At 44.3% G+C, this 17,410-nt stretch overlaps 1 protein-coding gene across 2 annotated transcripts in view; it reads right to left on the reverse strand.

Annotated features, from left to right (window-relative positions):
* The window catches only part of LOC120943445 (cytochrome P450 2K1-like), a 28,689-nt gene extending 14,002 nt beyond the window's left edge, over positions 1-14,687 (reverse strand). Inside the window, exons 1-3 of one of the 2 annotated variants that reach the window (XM_040356748.1) lie at positions 14,445-14,687; positions 9,785-9,947; positions 3,019-3,168 (exon numbers count right to left, since the gene is read on the reverse strand). In XM_040356748.1, the coding sequence (XP_040212682.1) occupies positions 3,019-3,168; positions 9,785-9,947; positions 14,445-14,639 (508 nt within the window). In that variant the 5' untranslated portion in view covers positions 14,640-14,687. Of the gene's footprint in view, positions 1-3,018; positions 3,169-9,784; positions 9,948-14,391 lie in introns of both variants that reach the window. The other variant, XM_040356749.1, reaches the window with a different exon arrangement.
* Between the last annotated feature and the right edge of the window lie 2,723 nt (positions 14,688-17,410).

Below are 17,410 nucleotides of genomic sequence, written 5' to 3' on the forward strand. Positions count from 1 at the left end.
AGTGGGCATGAGCCATGCTAATGAGGCGTGACCCCATGCAAATGATCGGGACGAGTGCCATAAAACGAACAGTGGACGCAGCCCAGTGGACGCATCCCAGTGCGCATGCTCAAAATCACGTCGGATCTACTCCCTAAGATACGACGGATCACTGCCTACGGCGTGAACGTAACCTACGCTCAGCCATATTCACTTCCAACGTAAACTACGTAAAATACGACGGCTTCAGTTCCCTGGTGCAGACCTTTGCATGGATGCTGCTGAGTTACACCTACTTTATGGGGCATAACTTTATGCCGGACGTATGACTTTACGCGCACTGCGTCGGACGGACGGATGTTCGTGAATCGGCGTATCTCCCTCATTTGCATATGTGCATAGAAAATCAATGGGAGAGACAAATGCGCCCAGAGTAAATATGCGCCCACGATACGACGGCGTAGGCAAGTTACGTCGGACGTAGGAAGCCTATTTTCAGGCGTATCTAGTTTTGTGGGCACGGTGCACAGATACGACGGCACATATTTTCACTTACACGGCGTATCTCGAGATACGTTGGCGTAAGTGCTTTGTGAATCCGGGCCTAACTGTATATATATACAGTATATATATATATATATATATATATATATATATATATATATTATATTTTAGGCCTCATTCAGGGGCGTAACTAGAAATCACAGGGCTCCATATCAAAATTATGTATGGGGCCCCCCCTGCAAACAGCCCTCCACCTGCCAGTGTGCCGATCAGTTGCCGCTACTGTGCCCCATCAGATGCTGTCAATGTGCTCATCGATTGCTGCTACTGTGCCCCATCAGATGATGCCAGTGTGCCCATCAATTGCCGCTACTATGCCCCATCAGATGCCTGTCCTCTCTCAGGTGTCCAATCAAAGCGCCTTACGTTTCAGCCAATCAGGTGACAGGTAACAGACCTGGCAACCTGATTCCCTGAGAGGTGGATTCAGTGTTAGCAAAGCAAATTCCTTCACTTTGCTAACACACAACGACCATAGATAGAGTCATGCAATGCATGAATCTATCTATGGTGGTTAGAGCAGTGCAGGAGAGAGGGGGCGGCGCTCCTGCGCCCTTTATGGATGCACCGCCACTGAATTCCTCATTCTCACCATGCCCCATTCGGCTGCGGGCCCCATAGTGCCTGCGTGAGTCGCTATGGCGGTAGTTCCGTCCCATGGCCTCATCAGAATAATCATGTTTCTATTTCTGGTATACATTTTGATAAGACTTGTAAAGGGAACCAATCAGCGCTAAAAAAAAGAGAAAGGCAGCTAGTAACATCTGTAAAACAATGTGAAATAATGTGCAGCCCCCACAAATAATTGTTTTCCTCCAAATAAAATCCTACAATTAACCTTACAAATATGTCTATAAAGTGTAAAGTGTATATAGCCAAAATAAATAAATGTTTAAAATTCATACATTCATATGTACATAACCATAAGTAAATAAAATTAATTATTTATTGAAATCATCTAAATGTCCACAATAAATAAAACATGATTATAATTTATGATTAACAGGTTTATGATTTATTTATTGTGGATATTTGGATAGTTTAATCCAGGGGTCTCCAAACTGCGGCCCAAGGGCCAAATGTTGCCCTTTGCTAGCTTCTATCCGGCCCTTGGGGCACTATTCCTTCCACTGATGTGAGGCACTATTCCTTCCACTGATGTGAGGCACTATTCCTCCAACTGACAGCAACAATGAGGCACTCTTTCTTCCACTGATACCAATGATGGGATACTATTCCTCCTATTAACCTCCCTAGCGGTATGATTATTTCAGATTTTAGGTGCTGAAAGGGGTACCATTATTTGCAAGGAAATTTGGCGTTTTATATTGTAGGCCTGCAATTCTTAGGAATAACTCACTTAAATCTGTCCAAACAAGAGTCTAGTAAGCATCCCGGGTATGAAATTTTTTTAAAAACAAAATTATAAATTATAATATAATAAATAATTATAAATAATTATAAAAAATAATAATATAATTATAATAAAAATTATTCAATAATGTAATCAACTCAAAATCACTGAAATTTGCTCAGTTGCAGAATTGTCACTGTCATTACTTTTATTTTTTTATGACGAATTTCCCCACAAATCGCTATCGCACAATTCTGCAAGTGATTATAATTTATTATCGCTGTTTTCTAGCTGCTCTAAAACCATTTTTGACATAAAGGGACACTTTTGGTTGCTATGGACAATCTACAGTTTGCAGGCAGAAAGAGCAGTTTTTATTATATAAAAGAACATGTAGGACACTGGGCAGACCACTAGGGACAAGGGGGGTGTGTATTTTTTACATACAGTACTGTAATCTATAAGATTACAGTATACTGTATGTAATGTTTGTGTTTACCTTTTTGAATTTGGCGCCGTTCTCCGCTCCCGTGCGTCGTAACAACGCAGGGAACGGAGATCGGTGGCACACAGAGGCACTGTGTGAATCGAGCGAGGTACCGCTCGCTCACACTGCGCGGTGGCATCGCTGGATCCAGTGACAAGGTAAGCAAACCATGCCTGTGGATTCTGTGAGGCGAGCCCGAGTCTGACTCGGGGTTACCGATCGCAGCACAAAAATGTAACCCCGAGTCAGACTCGGGAATACCGCCAGGGGGGTTAATAGGGGCACTACCCCTCCTATTGACCACCAATCCTGAGGCCATATTCTCAATGATGCCGACATTTTTTGCCCCTGCTGGCCACAATCCGGCCCTAAAGGACAATAAACTGGCCCTTTGTTTAAAAAGTTTGGAGACCCCTGGTTTAATCAAATAATTCATTTTATTTATTGTTATGCACATATGAATACATGAATTTTGAAATATTTATTTATTTTGGCTATATACACTTTTGACTTTATAGACATATTTGTAAGGTTTACTGTAAGAGTTTATTTGGAAGAATAAAATAATTTCTGGGCGTTGCACATTTTTGCAACAAGTTATTAAGACTTGTTTACAGTTAATAAGACTTGTTACCATTGTGTGATTTGAAATTTTCAATAAGAGGGATTAATTCATCTTGTATCCTGGCTTCTACTGTTTTCTTTCCCATTCCAAAGTCTCGAAGAGTTGAGAGTGCGAACCTTCTAGTGGCTTTCCAAGAATCACCATTACTAAATACTATACCTAAAATAAAGATAATGACATGTAAATAGGCCCATAGTTTATGCTCCAACACGCAGTGACTTTATTCAGTAAGGCAAAGAACCATGTCCAAAGAACAATAAATGATATAAAGCTATCAGTAAACATCCTTCACTACTCAGTCAAAGCGGAATTCCAGGTGGTTGGAAAGCTGAATTCTAGGTGGTTGGGTAACTGCTTTGCTTTTGGAACCTATGAAGAATAAGGTGAAAGCTCAGACACATATGCTCCTGTACCAGTGCTGGTGGTAGAGAACCCTCTGTAATCAATTGCTGTATTAGGCAGGCTTCTAGTAACAGCTTGTGCATTGGAACATTGGGCCAGATTCACAAACGAGATACGACGGCGTATCTCTGTTTCTAACTATGCGACTGATTCATAGAATCAGTTACGCATAGCTAGCCCTAAGATCCGACATGTGTAATTGAATTACACTGTCGGATCTTAAGGATGCAATTCTAGGCCGGCCGCTAGGTGGCGAGGCCATTGCGGCCGGCGTAGAATATGCAAATGAAGACTTACGGCGATCCCCGAATGTCCCGAACGGCCTGTCGATCTAAATCTACGTTGTTTCCGTTGAGTTACGCCGCGTAAAACTAGGGCTGAGCCCTAGTTCTCTTAAGCCATGGTAAGTATGGCCGTTGTTCCCGTGTCGAAATTTAAACATCAACGTCGTTTGCGTAAGACGTCCGTGAATGGCGCTGGACGTCATTTACGTTAACGTCTAAGCAAATGACGTTGGTGCGACGTCAGTTAGCGCAATGCACGTCGGAGCATGCGCAATACGTCCGGCGCGGGAGCGCGCCTAATTTAAATGGGACTCGCCCCATTCGATTGGGCCCGCCTTGCGCCGGATGTGGATCGGGCACTTAGGCAGAAAATTTGTGACGGTGTATCAGGAACCTGTACTCACCGAGGCCGAGATGCTGAGGACGGTTCACCCTTGCGACCCTGCGCAGTCCACTCTCTGGAGTTGAGACAGAGGAGGGAAGGCACAAGGAGGCACCGGTGCCGGAAGCAGGTTGGTAGACTTGGTGCGTCTGAAGGTGGCTGAGCAGGCGTGGAAGACTGGAAGCAACTGGAGATCAGGCAGCTACTGGCAGGAGGCCCAGAAGAAACAAGCATAAGATAAAGGCAAGTCTGGGTCACAGGCCGTGGGTCAAGGGCTGGAGAAGGCAGAGAAAGTCCGTAGGTACAAGCCAAGGTCAAAGGGCAGGAGACAGCAGCAATCCAAGGTACGTTAGCCAAAAGGTCAGAGGTTCCGGGTGAGAGGAGAGTCGTCAGGAAGTCCGGGTCAAAACAAGGAGATATGGCAACAGGTAAACTCACTAAAGCTGATGACAAACCAGCAACCTGTTCAGGGAAGGCTGCTGGTTTAAATAGGAATGTCCGGCCTCTGATTGGCCCCAGGGTTGCCGCATACGTGCACGTGCGCGCTTCCACGCACACGGCGCGCTGCCGTACCGCGCATGCGTGCGCGCAAACCACGCACAGGCATGCGCCGAAATGTCATTCTACTGGGCATGTGCGGGAATCTGTCAGAGATGGAGCTAGTACCCTGACAGTGCCCCCCCCAAAGGGGCGGACTCCGGACGCCCAAACTGGTCATTAACTCCGGGTGTTCCAGGTGAAAGGCCCGAATCAGACGAGGGGCATGGAGATTCCGGGAAGGCTCCCAAGAGTTATCTTCAGGGGGATATCCCTTCCACTTTATAAGGTATTGCAACTGCCTTCCTCTTTTCCTGCAGCTCAAGATAGCCTCCACTTCAAATTCTTTTTCACCCTCAATCTCCACTGGTGGAGGTGGCAGTTCTTCTCTTCCGTTGAAGGGATCCGGCACAACGGGTTTGAGCAAGGAGGCATGGAACACGGGGTGGACCCTGTAAGACTCGGGTAATGCCAGTTCAAAAGCCACAGGATTGATCTTCCGTCTGATCTCAAATGGGCCGATGAACCTTGGACCCAACTTTCGTGAGGGGACAGGTAATTTGAGGTTGGTGGCAGACAGCCAAACCTTCTCACCAACTTCGAAAGCTGGGCAATCCTTCCTCCCTCGGTCATAGAACCTCTTATAATCCTCCTGGGCTTGCTGCATAACCTCCTGTAATTTTTGGAAATTCCGCTGAATGAAGGTTACATGTTTCTGGACAGCTGGTACAGGTGCTTCAGGGATAGAGTCTGGGAGAAAGGAAGGATGGAAACCAAAGTTAGCCCAGAATGGAGTTTGGTTAGTGGTGGAATGTACGGAGTTATTATAGGCGAACTCGGCTATAATAGATAGCAAGGAGGACCAATCGTCTTGGGAGACTGAGCAAAAGCAACGTAAGTATTGTTCCAGCGTTTGGTTGGTCCGTTCTGTCTGGCCATTACTTTGGGGATGATAGGCAGAGGAAAGGCAGATTTTTACTTCCAGTGCTTTGCAGAGCTCCTTCCAAAATTTGGATGTAAATTGAGTACCTCTGTCGGATACAATGCTTTTGGGCACCCCATGAAGCCTGACGACCTCTTTAAAAAAAATTCTGGCTGTATCTGCCGCGGAGGGCGTACCTATCATAGGCAGAAAATGCGCCATTTTGGACAGGCGGTCAACCACGACTAGGATCGTGGTAAACCCTGCTGATGGAGGCAGATCGACAATGAAGTCCATAGAGATTTCAGCCCAAGGGCGCTCCGGAATGGGTAGAGGTTTAAGCAGGCCCCAGGTCTTCGTGTTTGGTCCCTTATTCCGTTGGCAGCGAATGCAGGAAGTGACGTAATCTTTACAGTCGGACCTCCATTTTGGCCACCAGAAAGAGCGGGAGATTAGCTCAGAGGTTTTACGTGTACCAAAATGGCCTGCCAATTTGCGATCATGAAAAGTGCTCAGAATCAACTGCCTAGCTTCCATTGGCACAAAAATTTTTCCTTGCGACCACAGTAGGTCATCCCTTCTCTCCAAAGAGGAGATCTCATGGTCAGGGCACCGTCGACAAGCTGCTTTCAGAGAGGTCAGTAAGTCTGCTTGAGGGAGTAACAAGAAATTTTGAGACAATAGGATAGTGCTGGGTTCGGATGTGTTGGGTGTTTCAGGAAACATCCTGGAGAGGGCGTCAGCCTTTCCATTTTTAGAGCCGGGACGGTAAGTAATATGGAAATTGAAGCGAGTGAAGAAGAGAGCCCAGCGGGCCTGCCTGGGTCTTAGACGTTTTGCGGAACGTAAGTACTCCAGATTCCTGTGGTCAGTGAAAATGATGATGGGATGAGCTGCCCCCTCCAGCAGGTATCTCCACTCCTCTAATGCGAACTTTATGGCCAGTAATTCTCTATCCCCGACGTCATAATTTTTTTCAGGGGGGCTCAGCTTCCGGGAAGCATAGGCTACTGGGTGAAGGAGTGACTTTAGCCCCTGTCTTTGAGAAAGAACAGCGCCTGTAGCAGATTCCGAGGCATCAACTTCTAAGACAAAAGGCAGTGTTGAATCCGGATGACATAGCACAGGTGCCGAGGAGAAAGCTGCTTTAAGTTTAATAAAGGCCTCTTGGGCCTCTTGTGGCCACTGAAAACGGTGCCCTTGGCGGGTCAACTTGGTAATAGGAGAGACAATAGACGAGAAGCCGATGATGAATCGTCTATAAAAGTTGGCAAAGCCAATGAAGCACTGGACGCCTTTCTTGTCCATTGGAGGTGACCACTCCTGGATTGCTCTGACTTTCTGGGGGTCCATGGCTACCCCATTTACGGAGATGATGAATCCTAGAAACTGTACCGATGTCTTTTCAAATTCACACTTCTCTGCCTTGAGATAAAGCTTGTGCTGTCTTAAGATAGTGAGAACCTTCATAACGTGGTGCCGATGTAGCTCCGTTGTGGCTGAAAATATTAGGATGTCATCCAAGTATACTACCAGGAAGTCATCCAGATGTTGCCGGAAAATGTCATTGACTAGGTGCTGGAATGTGGCGGGAGCGTTACAAAGCCCAAAGGGCATGACCAAATACTCGAAGTGCCCGAATCTGGACCTAAAAGCTGTCTTCCACTCGTCGCCTGCTCTTATTCGGACGAGGTTGTAGGCGCCCCAGAGGTCTAGTTTAGAGAAGACCTGAGCCGATCGGAATCGTTGGAACAGTTCAGGAATAAGAGGCAGCGGGTATCTGTTCTTGATGGTAATTTTGTTTAACTCCCTATAATCAATGCAGGGTCTAAGGGATCCGTCCTTCTTCTCGACAAAGAAGATCCCCGCCCCAGCTGGTGAGGAAGAAGGGCGGATGAACTTTTTTTCTAAGTTCTCGTCAATATAGACCTTGAGGGCCTTCAACTCAGTCTCTGACAAGGGGAATATGCGCCCAAAAGGAATTTCAGACCCTGGCAGGAGGTCGATGGGGCAGTCATATGACCGGTGTGGAGGGAGACTATCGGCTTGTTGTTTGTCGAAGACGTCCTTAAATTCCAGGTAGACCGAGGGGACGTGCTGAAGGTCTTCTGGTGGAGTGGTTAGCGTAGAACAAGTGGCTGTAACTGGTGCAAGGCAGTGCTGAGAGCAGTAGGAGGAGGAAAAACTGACTTCTCTTTTGAGCCAGTCGATGCAGGGCAGATGGACTTGCAACCACGGGAGACCCAGGATAATGGGGAACATGGGGGATGGAATAAGGTCCAACCGGAGAAATTCATGGTGTCCGGAGTCAGAGATGGCACGGATAGGAAGGGTTTCTTGGGTGATCAGTCCTGAACGGGGAAGAGAGCCGTCAGCCAAGTGGACTTAGAGATGGAAATCCTTGGTATGGCAGGGGATGCGCAGCTTTTGGGCCAAGGAAGAGTCCAGGAAGCAGCTGCAGGCCCCTGAATCAATAATTGCCGGCAGGCGGGTTGCCCCTTCCGGGAGCTGTAGGGAAAGAAAGAGGACAACGTAAGTCTGTGGCAAACTGGTAACATGGTAGTTGAGAGCAGGTGGAGGCTTCGACTTACAGGGTCTCACTGGACAGGTGCGCAGGAAATGGCCGGCTGATCCGCAATACAGGCAAAGATTGGCTTGACGTCTCCGGAGCTTTTCCTCCGGGGTAAGAGGGGCCCGAACTAGGCCGAGCTGCATAGGCTCTGGTTCAGGTAGTGCGGTGGTCGGTGGAGATGAGAGAGGAGGAGGTGCTGAAGCATATCTCGGCGGGGTCCAGCTGGGACGGTTGGTCTGGAACCGCTCAGAACGTCGTTCTTGCAGGCGCCTGTCGAGCTGGGTGGCAGCTTGGATCAACCCTTCCAGCGAGGCAGGGATTTCTGACCTCGCAAGCTCATCCTTAAGGGCTTCAGAGAGGCCTTGACGATACTGATATTTGAGAGCCACCTCGTTCCAGCCTGTGTCAGCTGACCATTTTCTGAATTCAGCGGTGTAATCTTCCACCGGTCTTCTCCCTTGGTTTAATTTGTGCAGGGTGACTTCTGCTGTGGCTGAACGCAGAGGGTCGTCATACAATTTGGCCATGTGGGTGAAGAAGGTATCGATGGTGTCCAGTATCGGACTTCGTTGTTCCATCAAGGTGTGCGCCCATGCTTGGGGCTCATCAGAGAGGAGAGAAATAACGAACCCGACCTTTACGGCTTCGGAACTAAAAGTTCTGGGTTGGAGAGCCAAATACAGTGAACAGGCATTTTTGAAGGCCCGATACTTCCGGCGATCACCTGCGAAGCGCTCAGGCATGGGTACTCGAGGTTCAGGGTTGGACACCATCATGGCTGGACTTGCGGGGGCCTGAGAGGCTGAAGGTCCGGGAGGTGAGGCTACAGCAGCAGCGGAAGGTCCAGGTAAGCCAGCCAGTTGTTGGAGGCGGCCATCGATCTGAAGGTAGCCTTCCTGTAGTTTTTGAACTGCTTCAGTCAAAGCGGAGACTTGCTGGCACAGAGTCTCAAAAGGTGAACGCGCCCTGTCGGCCTCAGACATCTGGCTGGTTTGTACTATCAGGAACCTGTACTCACCGAGGCCGAGATGCTGAGGACGGTTCACCCTTGCGACCCTGCGCAGTCCACTCTCTGGAGTTGAGACAGAGGAGGGAAGGCACAAGGAGGCACCGGTGCCGGAAGCAGGTTGGTAGACTTGGTGCGTCTGAAGGTGGCTGAGCAGGCGTGGAAGACCCCAGGGTTGCCGCATACGTGCACGTGCGCGCTTCCACGCACACGGCGCGCTGCCGTACCGCGCATGCGTGCGCGCAAACCACGCACAGGCATGCGCCGAAATGTCATTCTACTGGGCATGTGCGGGAATCTGTCAAAGATGGAGCTAGTACCCTGACACGGTGTAACTTAAATCGGAAAAGTTAAGTTGCGCCCGCCTGTTGTGAATCTGGCCCATTGATCCTTTTACTTTGGATGAGTTGAGCCAAATTTTAGATCATGCAAAAATTCATAGAAGTGTTTGAATGTGCGTGAAGTGATTTTCACATCACCATATCTGCTAATTGAGCACAAAATATGTAGTCTGAGAATTCAGTGATGACAGAAGAATATTCTGGATATTGCTAAATTAGGTCTAAAACAACAAATTTGTCCAGTGGTCAGGCCAAGGGAACTAAAATAAAATGTAGAAAAGATCTGTATCTTCAGAAAAAAAGATGCGCCATACATAAAATGATCGTACCTTTGTCTTTGCGTATTAGTTTGAAAATTGGTATATCTGCTCTATTTGCAAAATCACCAGCTTGGTTGACAAGGGCATCCTTCACAGCACTGTATCCAGCAATCACCACCATCTTCTTGGGTCCAAAGTGTACAGTGAAAACTTCTCCATACTTCTCAGAGAGCTGCAATACAAAATAATTTAATAGATTTATACCTGAGCACAACTCCCATCCCAAACGTCAAAAATAATCTGCCAGCAAATTTTTTTTTTCACAAATGTCACTAAGGATGAGCACAAGGTTTGGTTTGAACACAAGTTTAGACCAAACCTTGGATGTTCAGACATTTGTCCAAACACTGGACTTTAAGCATGCTCAGCAAAAGCCCAACTTCATATATACATTACAGTAGTAGCAGTCTTTGTACCACTGAAATCTATGACGGGTTCCTATCTGTCAATGGTTGCTGAGGAAGTGGTGAGTGTCAGCACCCTCTGCGTCCTTAGCTACCAGTGATGTCACGTCACCTGGCCCTTTTCAATTTCTTGCTGGGAATCCCCAGCCATGTAAAGAAGTGAGTGGGGATAGCGTGACATCACATTCATATCCCCCTCTTACCTGGCCTGCCAGACTGCATGGTATGGATTTTAGAAGGGAACCCATGCTTTTTTAGGGGGTTCCCCCTTAAAATTCATTCAGAGCCTAAGAGGCTGTATCAAAATTTGGGCAGGAATCCCAAGCTGCTTTTTGGTGTCCCCAGTGACATCCATATCAAACCCTCATCAAGCATAAGGGTCTGGCTTTTATATTTTTAGGAGGAAACATTTTTTTTTGTGGGGGGCCTCCCATTAACATGTATATCAGACCCTCATCTAGGATAAGGGTCTACGCTACTACAAATTAAGTGAATACCTGAACGTTTCATTACAAACAAAAGTAAGTTGCTGAAGCTGTTTTCAATCCTCTGATCACTGCACAGGCTGTGTGGGTAGTGACAGCTGATCACCCACGGAGGTAAGTGAATTAAGGACCGGGAATGGGCTGGGGGGAGGGAGGGTGTAGGAAATTAGTTCATCCCTTTTCATTTTTTGCAAAAAGGTGAATATACACTTTATAATATTACTGGTTAATAAAATAGAAATACGCCCAAAAATCATCGGGAAAACACCAGTTAAAGGTAGAATTGAGAACAGAGTTAAAAGGGGCTGATTAGGGTAAACTAAGGGTTAAAAGGGGTTAAATAGAGGCCAATTTAAAGCGGTAGTAAACCTGTAGAGTAGTAGAAACCAGCAGCACATCAAGGTGACATAGCCAATCTACGAATGCTGTCATGTTGTTATCCAAAAAAAATGATTTAACCTGTGATTTATCAAAAAAGAGAATTTCCATATACTGTATACACTTTAACAGGGATCACCGAGACAATATATACATATATATGGTAGAAGGTACAACATTACCATCTCCAGGTGGATTTAACCTGTCACTAGTAGTATACAGGTGTCCATGTGCAGATTTCTACAGGGTCAACTGTCACCTTATATGCATGGCAGAGGACATGGTGAGCGCTACCACTGAACCCTGTAGAAATCTGCACGTGGACATTTGTATACTACTAATGACAGGTTAAATAAAACCTGGAGAATGGGTGATTTTGTACCTCCTACCATATATATTGTCTTGGTGGTCCCTGTTAAAGTGTATACAATATATGGAAATTCTCTTCTTTGACAAATCGCAGGTTAAATCATATTTTTTGGATAAAAACATCACAGCATTCATAGATTGGTCACCGTGATGTGCTGCTTTCTACTATATATTGTCTATACATATCTCAATTGTTTCTACATATATAGTGTCTTGGGGGTCCCTGTTAAAGCGTATATATATGGACATGCTCAGAGGTGTATTTAAGTTTTGTGCTGCCCTAGGCCTGACTAAACTCATGCACCCCCTAATTTAAATATGACCCACCCTTCCTGTCAAGGACACACCTCTTCCTATGTAAGACCCGCCCTGTCATCTGTAAACCACACCCCTTCCTATTTAGGCTCCACCGCTTCCTCTCTGAATTAGCACACACAATCACACACCATTTACTCTATACTTACATCAATCACTCCATAATGAAACTGACATGATGATGTTTTTAATAACTTAGATAACTTTAATTAACTGCGGACATACTGCACGAGATTACCAGAGACTGCGGACATACTGCATTAGATTACCAGAGACTGCGGAAATACTGCACGAGATTACCAGATACTGCAGACATACTGCATTAGATTACCAGATACTGTGGACATGCTGCATTAGATTACCAGATGATACTGCGTGTAACGTATGTGTACACCCTGGGACACATATTTGACCCTCAGACAGCCGCTTGATACTCCCTCTATAGGCTCAAATTTTGATGTCCAGCACAGGAACCAGTATATTGGGGATTGCTATGTGCGGATGGTATCTTATCCTGTCGTTTGTGAGAAGGTTGTTGTCCCAGTAGGCTGCAGGGTCACTCATTTTAGTACAGATGATGTGTAACTACACCTGTGATGCCTGATTCAAGTTTGAAATACGTTTTGTTTTGACCTCACAGTCACTGCAAGATTCTTTCAAAATTTGAGGACAAGTTCCTTGTCGGTTGTGTTATACCGCCTGCAATACGTGCCCTGTGGATGCATCCATCGAGAGACCATCTGTTATATAGCCACTTGTTCTCTGTTACACACTATTCCACGAAATCCTTGTCATCGTCCTGAAGAAGCCCCACGGCGAAACGTGCGTCGGCGACTTTTAAGGATTTTGTATACAGTGGTCATTTTTTGTATCTGTATTTTTAATTATGTGCTTTTTTGTATTATATTGATGATATTAAAACTTTATTTTTAACATACTTCCTTGGCCTCAAAGTCCGACCATCAATATCTACCTGTAGTTATTGTTCTCCTTCCAGATGATACTGCGGACATACTGCACGAGATTACCAGAGACTGCGGACATACTGCATTAGATTACCAGAGACTGCAGACATACTGCACAAGATTACCAGAGACTGCATTAGATTTCCAGATACTGCAGACATACTGCATTAGATTACCAGATACTGCGGACATACTGCATTAGATTACCAGATACTGCGGACATACTGCATTAGATTACCAGATACTGCGGACATACTGCATTAGATTACCAGACTGCGGACATACTGCATTAGATACCAGAGACTGCAGACATACTGGTAATCTTACCAGAGACTGCAGACATACTGCACAATATTACTAGAGACTGCATTAGATTACAGGAGGTGTGTCTTGAGGTTCTCTGTGGTGGCTGTGAGCTCTGGATTTAGTATTCATTTTTGGTTAATTATGCAAGGTGTGGGCTTTGAAGTCTGTTTTCAAATGTGGTTGTTGGTCTGAAACTATATCTGTATCTATAGCTGGGTGTCTGTTGTCCTTTCACTCAGGTTAGACCTGACCCATAGATTTGCATTGAGTTAAGGGGCAGAGAGCACATATATATTTAAAGTACAGATATACTGTATATCTAAAAATAAGTTATAGAATTAAAGGGGTTGTAAAGGTAAAAAAAAAATCCCTAAATAGCTTCCTTAACCTTAGTGCAGTCATCCTTCCATTTTGCTTTTAAATGTCCTTATTTCTTCTAAGAAATCCTCACTTCCTGTTCTTCTGTTTGTAACTACACACAGTAATGTGAGGCTTTCTTCCTGGTGTGGAGAAAGCCTCTTGAGGGGGGAGGGGGCGAGCAGGAGTGTCAGGACGCCCACTAACACACAGCTCCTTTCTCTATCTGCAAGAGCGTCCTAACTTGCCTGCTCGCTCCCTCCCCCCTTAAGAGGCTTTCTCCACACCAGGGAGAAAGCCTTGCATTACTGTGTGGAGTTACAGACAGAAGAACAGGAAGTGAGGATTTCTCAGAAGAAATAAGGACATTTAAAAGCAAAATGGAAGGATGAGGTAAGTGAAGGAGGACTGCACTCAGGTAAAGGAAACTATTTAAGTTAAAAAAAAAATACCTTTACAACCACTTTAATTATTCATGTATCAAATTGTATGAAAGTATTACTTATAGCCTTAAACAGGACATAAATGGCTGCCTCCATAAATGTGTATTTTTAAATGTATCTGCTAAATCATGGAAGAGAGAAAATTGATGGTTTTCCCTTTGGCAACCCTTCCCACCTTCTTACAATTTGGCTGTGCAACGTTTTACAGAAATCAAGTTCGATGACCAAGTGCTTGCCAACAGTACAAAATAACCAAATAATAAACATAGAATTCAAGAAGGGTGATATAAAGAAACATTATCTGAGTTATATTTAGTATATACCAAAATAAAACTAGCTACCGTATTTATCGGCATATAACACGCACCCTAAATTTAAGAGGGAAGTTTCAGGAAAAAAACTTTCCACAGCCCCCTGTGTATAACACGCAGGCCCAATTTACCCTCTATTTTCAGGGTAAAAAAGTGAGTGTTATACGCCAATAAATACAGTAATATAATATATATGATAGATAGATAGATAGATAGATAGATAGACAGACAGACAGACAGACAGACAGACAGACAGACAGACAGATAGATAGATAGAACAAACCTGTGGTTATATTGCAAACATGAATTTCATGTATTAATATTAACTGGGTCTACCTCCATCAGTGACTCGTATGGCTTCTTCAGATCCACCAGATTGAGGTTCCCAATAATAGGAAGAGGTTTAGGGCCTGGAGGCATATTTCCATTGCTCTTCTTAGATCCATTAATCCAGTAAAAAAACAATATAATACATGTTGTAAAATATAATAGTAAGTCAGTCCTTGACAGGAGATAGGTGAGAAATGTCATAGTGAACGGCTGATATGACAATGTGCTTATAGCACTGCTGCACCATATTTATATGCTTGGCATTATTCCTCAACATATTCATTTTTACAAGAGCACAAATAAAAATACAGGACCCAGTTGTCTCATTAGACAGGTTTTCTAGTTTGCGTAATCCAAAGCTATAGATGCTATAACTATGGATTGTACTCCAGAAACCTGTACAACTGGTTGTTTAAAGTAAAGCTATTGGGTGTATATGCCATAATTGTGCTGTTTTGATGCCAGGACTTAATATTCACATAAATTAAATAAATGTTTTGAACTACAAAAGGAGCAATATATTCTGGATATGTCAGGCGTAAGGGGAAACTTGTTCAGTTTATATAAGAAAGGATATATTTAGGATGTCCAGGCGAAAATATGTAAATAGGGAACGCCCAAGGGTTTACCTCCCCCATACCTGATTCGATGGGTATCCCATAAAATGAAATGATTGGACATCGCCGTTAGTGGGAGGGGTTTACATGTTGAAGCCTGTTATATAAGTGACCTACTGCTGTATGCGTGCACCCGCTTCAGAAGACGTATTTTGACGAAATGTGCGTAAAGCGGATACACGCACACCCGCACGCACTTCCGGTTTCCAGTTGTCCGTCAGTGGAACGCACGCCGTTCCCAGGCAGTTGCCGACATTTCCTGGCTAACCTAGTGCGACGGTCGGAGCTATGCTTATAGGCTGCTCTACCTGCATTGTCTGTTCTTAGTTTTTAATCTTACAGAGCGGAGCTTCTTGCCCCACCTGTTTTTTATTGTTTATTTATTTATATTTTTAATTTTTATACTATACCCGTATTGTGCACGTTTTTAATAGTGCCAAATAAACTACCACTTGTTCCTACATACCACGCTATGTCAGTGTGTTTGTTTTTCCGGAGGACTGTGGATACTTAAAGAATCTTAACCCCTGGACTCGGAAAGCTCGGCAGGGAAGTGAAGGAGGTCCTAAGCAGAGCAGAGGAGCTGTAGGAGGCTAAAACTACGTGCACTTTACCCCTGCAGGGGTTAGTGCCTCTGGTGAGTGGGGACCCAGGAGGGGGAGCACCGTGACCACTGCGTGGAACTACACCACTGTATATCTGATCACTCACCTTTTAGGTGCACCTTTAACAGCACCGGTTGAACCACCTCTACCCTTGGACAGTTTCTCCATTTTTACATGACTTTTTATTATTTAATATTTTTTATCATTATTATTTTTTCCTCAGGAGAAAAGTCTTTTTCATCGTATCTACACTTATATCTAATTTTTTATAATTGATGGGACTACTCACGTGTTTATGCTTTGTACACATATATATATATTTTTTCTACATATTTTTTCTATATCAACATTATTTTATTTACTGAGTGGATTGCACTCAATATACACTTTTGAGGTTGCACAGGCTAACTGACAGTTGTCGGTGCCACCACAGCTTGTGGTTTCTATTTTACATTTGTGTTTGTTTATGTTTGATTGCCACTTTGCACATTTTATGCACTTGCTTTCATTTAGTATTACAGACCACTGTTATCCCCATTATCACCTATATATACCCTTCAGGGTCCTTGTACCCACCTCATGGTTTGGACTAGCTTATAGGTAGGACAGCGCCACCACCCCACCTTATTTAATCTTTTACCTGTATCCCCTTCGGGGATTCTTTTTGGGGGGCTGCAGCCCGTTACTTATTGACTCACTACTCTCCAAGTGATTTATTTATATATATTATATTTTACTACTCACATTGTAGTGCTCTATTGTCACCTGTTTAGCCTTGGTTGACCTTAAGCGCGGTTTCATTTCTTCTTTTTTATATAAGAAAGGTGTTATATATTTATTTTTTTTGGGTCGAGCGAGGTCCGCCCAGGGTGGGGGACACCTCGGCCACTTCGAACAGGGCGATCCGCCGCCCAAATGGCAGGACCGCTGGGGGCGCCGTTCCCCAAAAGCTGTTATATTTTTAACCACTTAAGGACAGAAGGTGTTTTTCAGATTCGGCGTTTACAAGACTAAAACTGTTTTTTTTGCTAGAAAATTACTTAAAACCCCCAATAATTATACATATATTATTTTCTAACACCCTAGAGAATAAAATGACGGTCATCGCAATACTTTTTGTCACACCGTATTTGCGCAGCGGTCTTACAAGCGCACTTTTTTGGAAAAAAATCACTTTTTTTAATTAAAAAATAAGACAACAATGTATTTGATCCAATTTTTTTATAAATTGTGAAAGATGTTACGCCGAGTAAAATGATACCCAACATGTCACGCTTAAAAATTGCGCCCGCTCGTGGCATGGCGTCAAACTTTTACCCATAAAAATCACGATAGGCAACGTTTAAAAAATTCTATAGGTTGCATTTTTTGAGCTACAGAGTAGGTCTAGTAGGCTAGAATTATTGCTCTTGTTCTAACGATCGCGGCGATACCTCACTTGTGTGGTTTGAACACCGTTTTCATATGCGGGCTCTACTCGCGTATTGGTTCGCTTCTGCGCGCAAGCTCGTCGGGACGGGGCGCTTTAAAATATTTTTTTTTGTTTTCTTATTTATTATTATTGATTTTATAATTTTTTACACTGAAATAATTTTAAAAAAATTATCACTTTTATTCCTATTACAAGGAATGTAAACATCCCTTGTAATAGAAAAAAGCATGACAGGTCCTCTTAAATATGAGATCTGGGGTCAAAAAGACCTCAGATCTCATATTTAGACTTAAATGCAAGAAAAAAAAAAGGAAAATT

This window comes from Rana temporaria, chromosome 6, assembly GCF_905171775.1.
Source record: "Rana temporaria chromosome 6, aRanTem1.1, whole genome shotgun sequence".
NCBI lineage: Eukaryota > Metazoa > Chordata > Amphibia > Anura > Ranidae > Rana > Rana temporaria.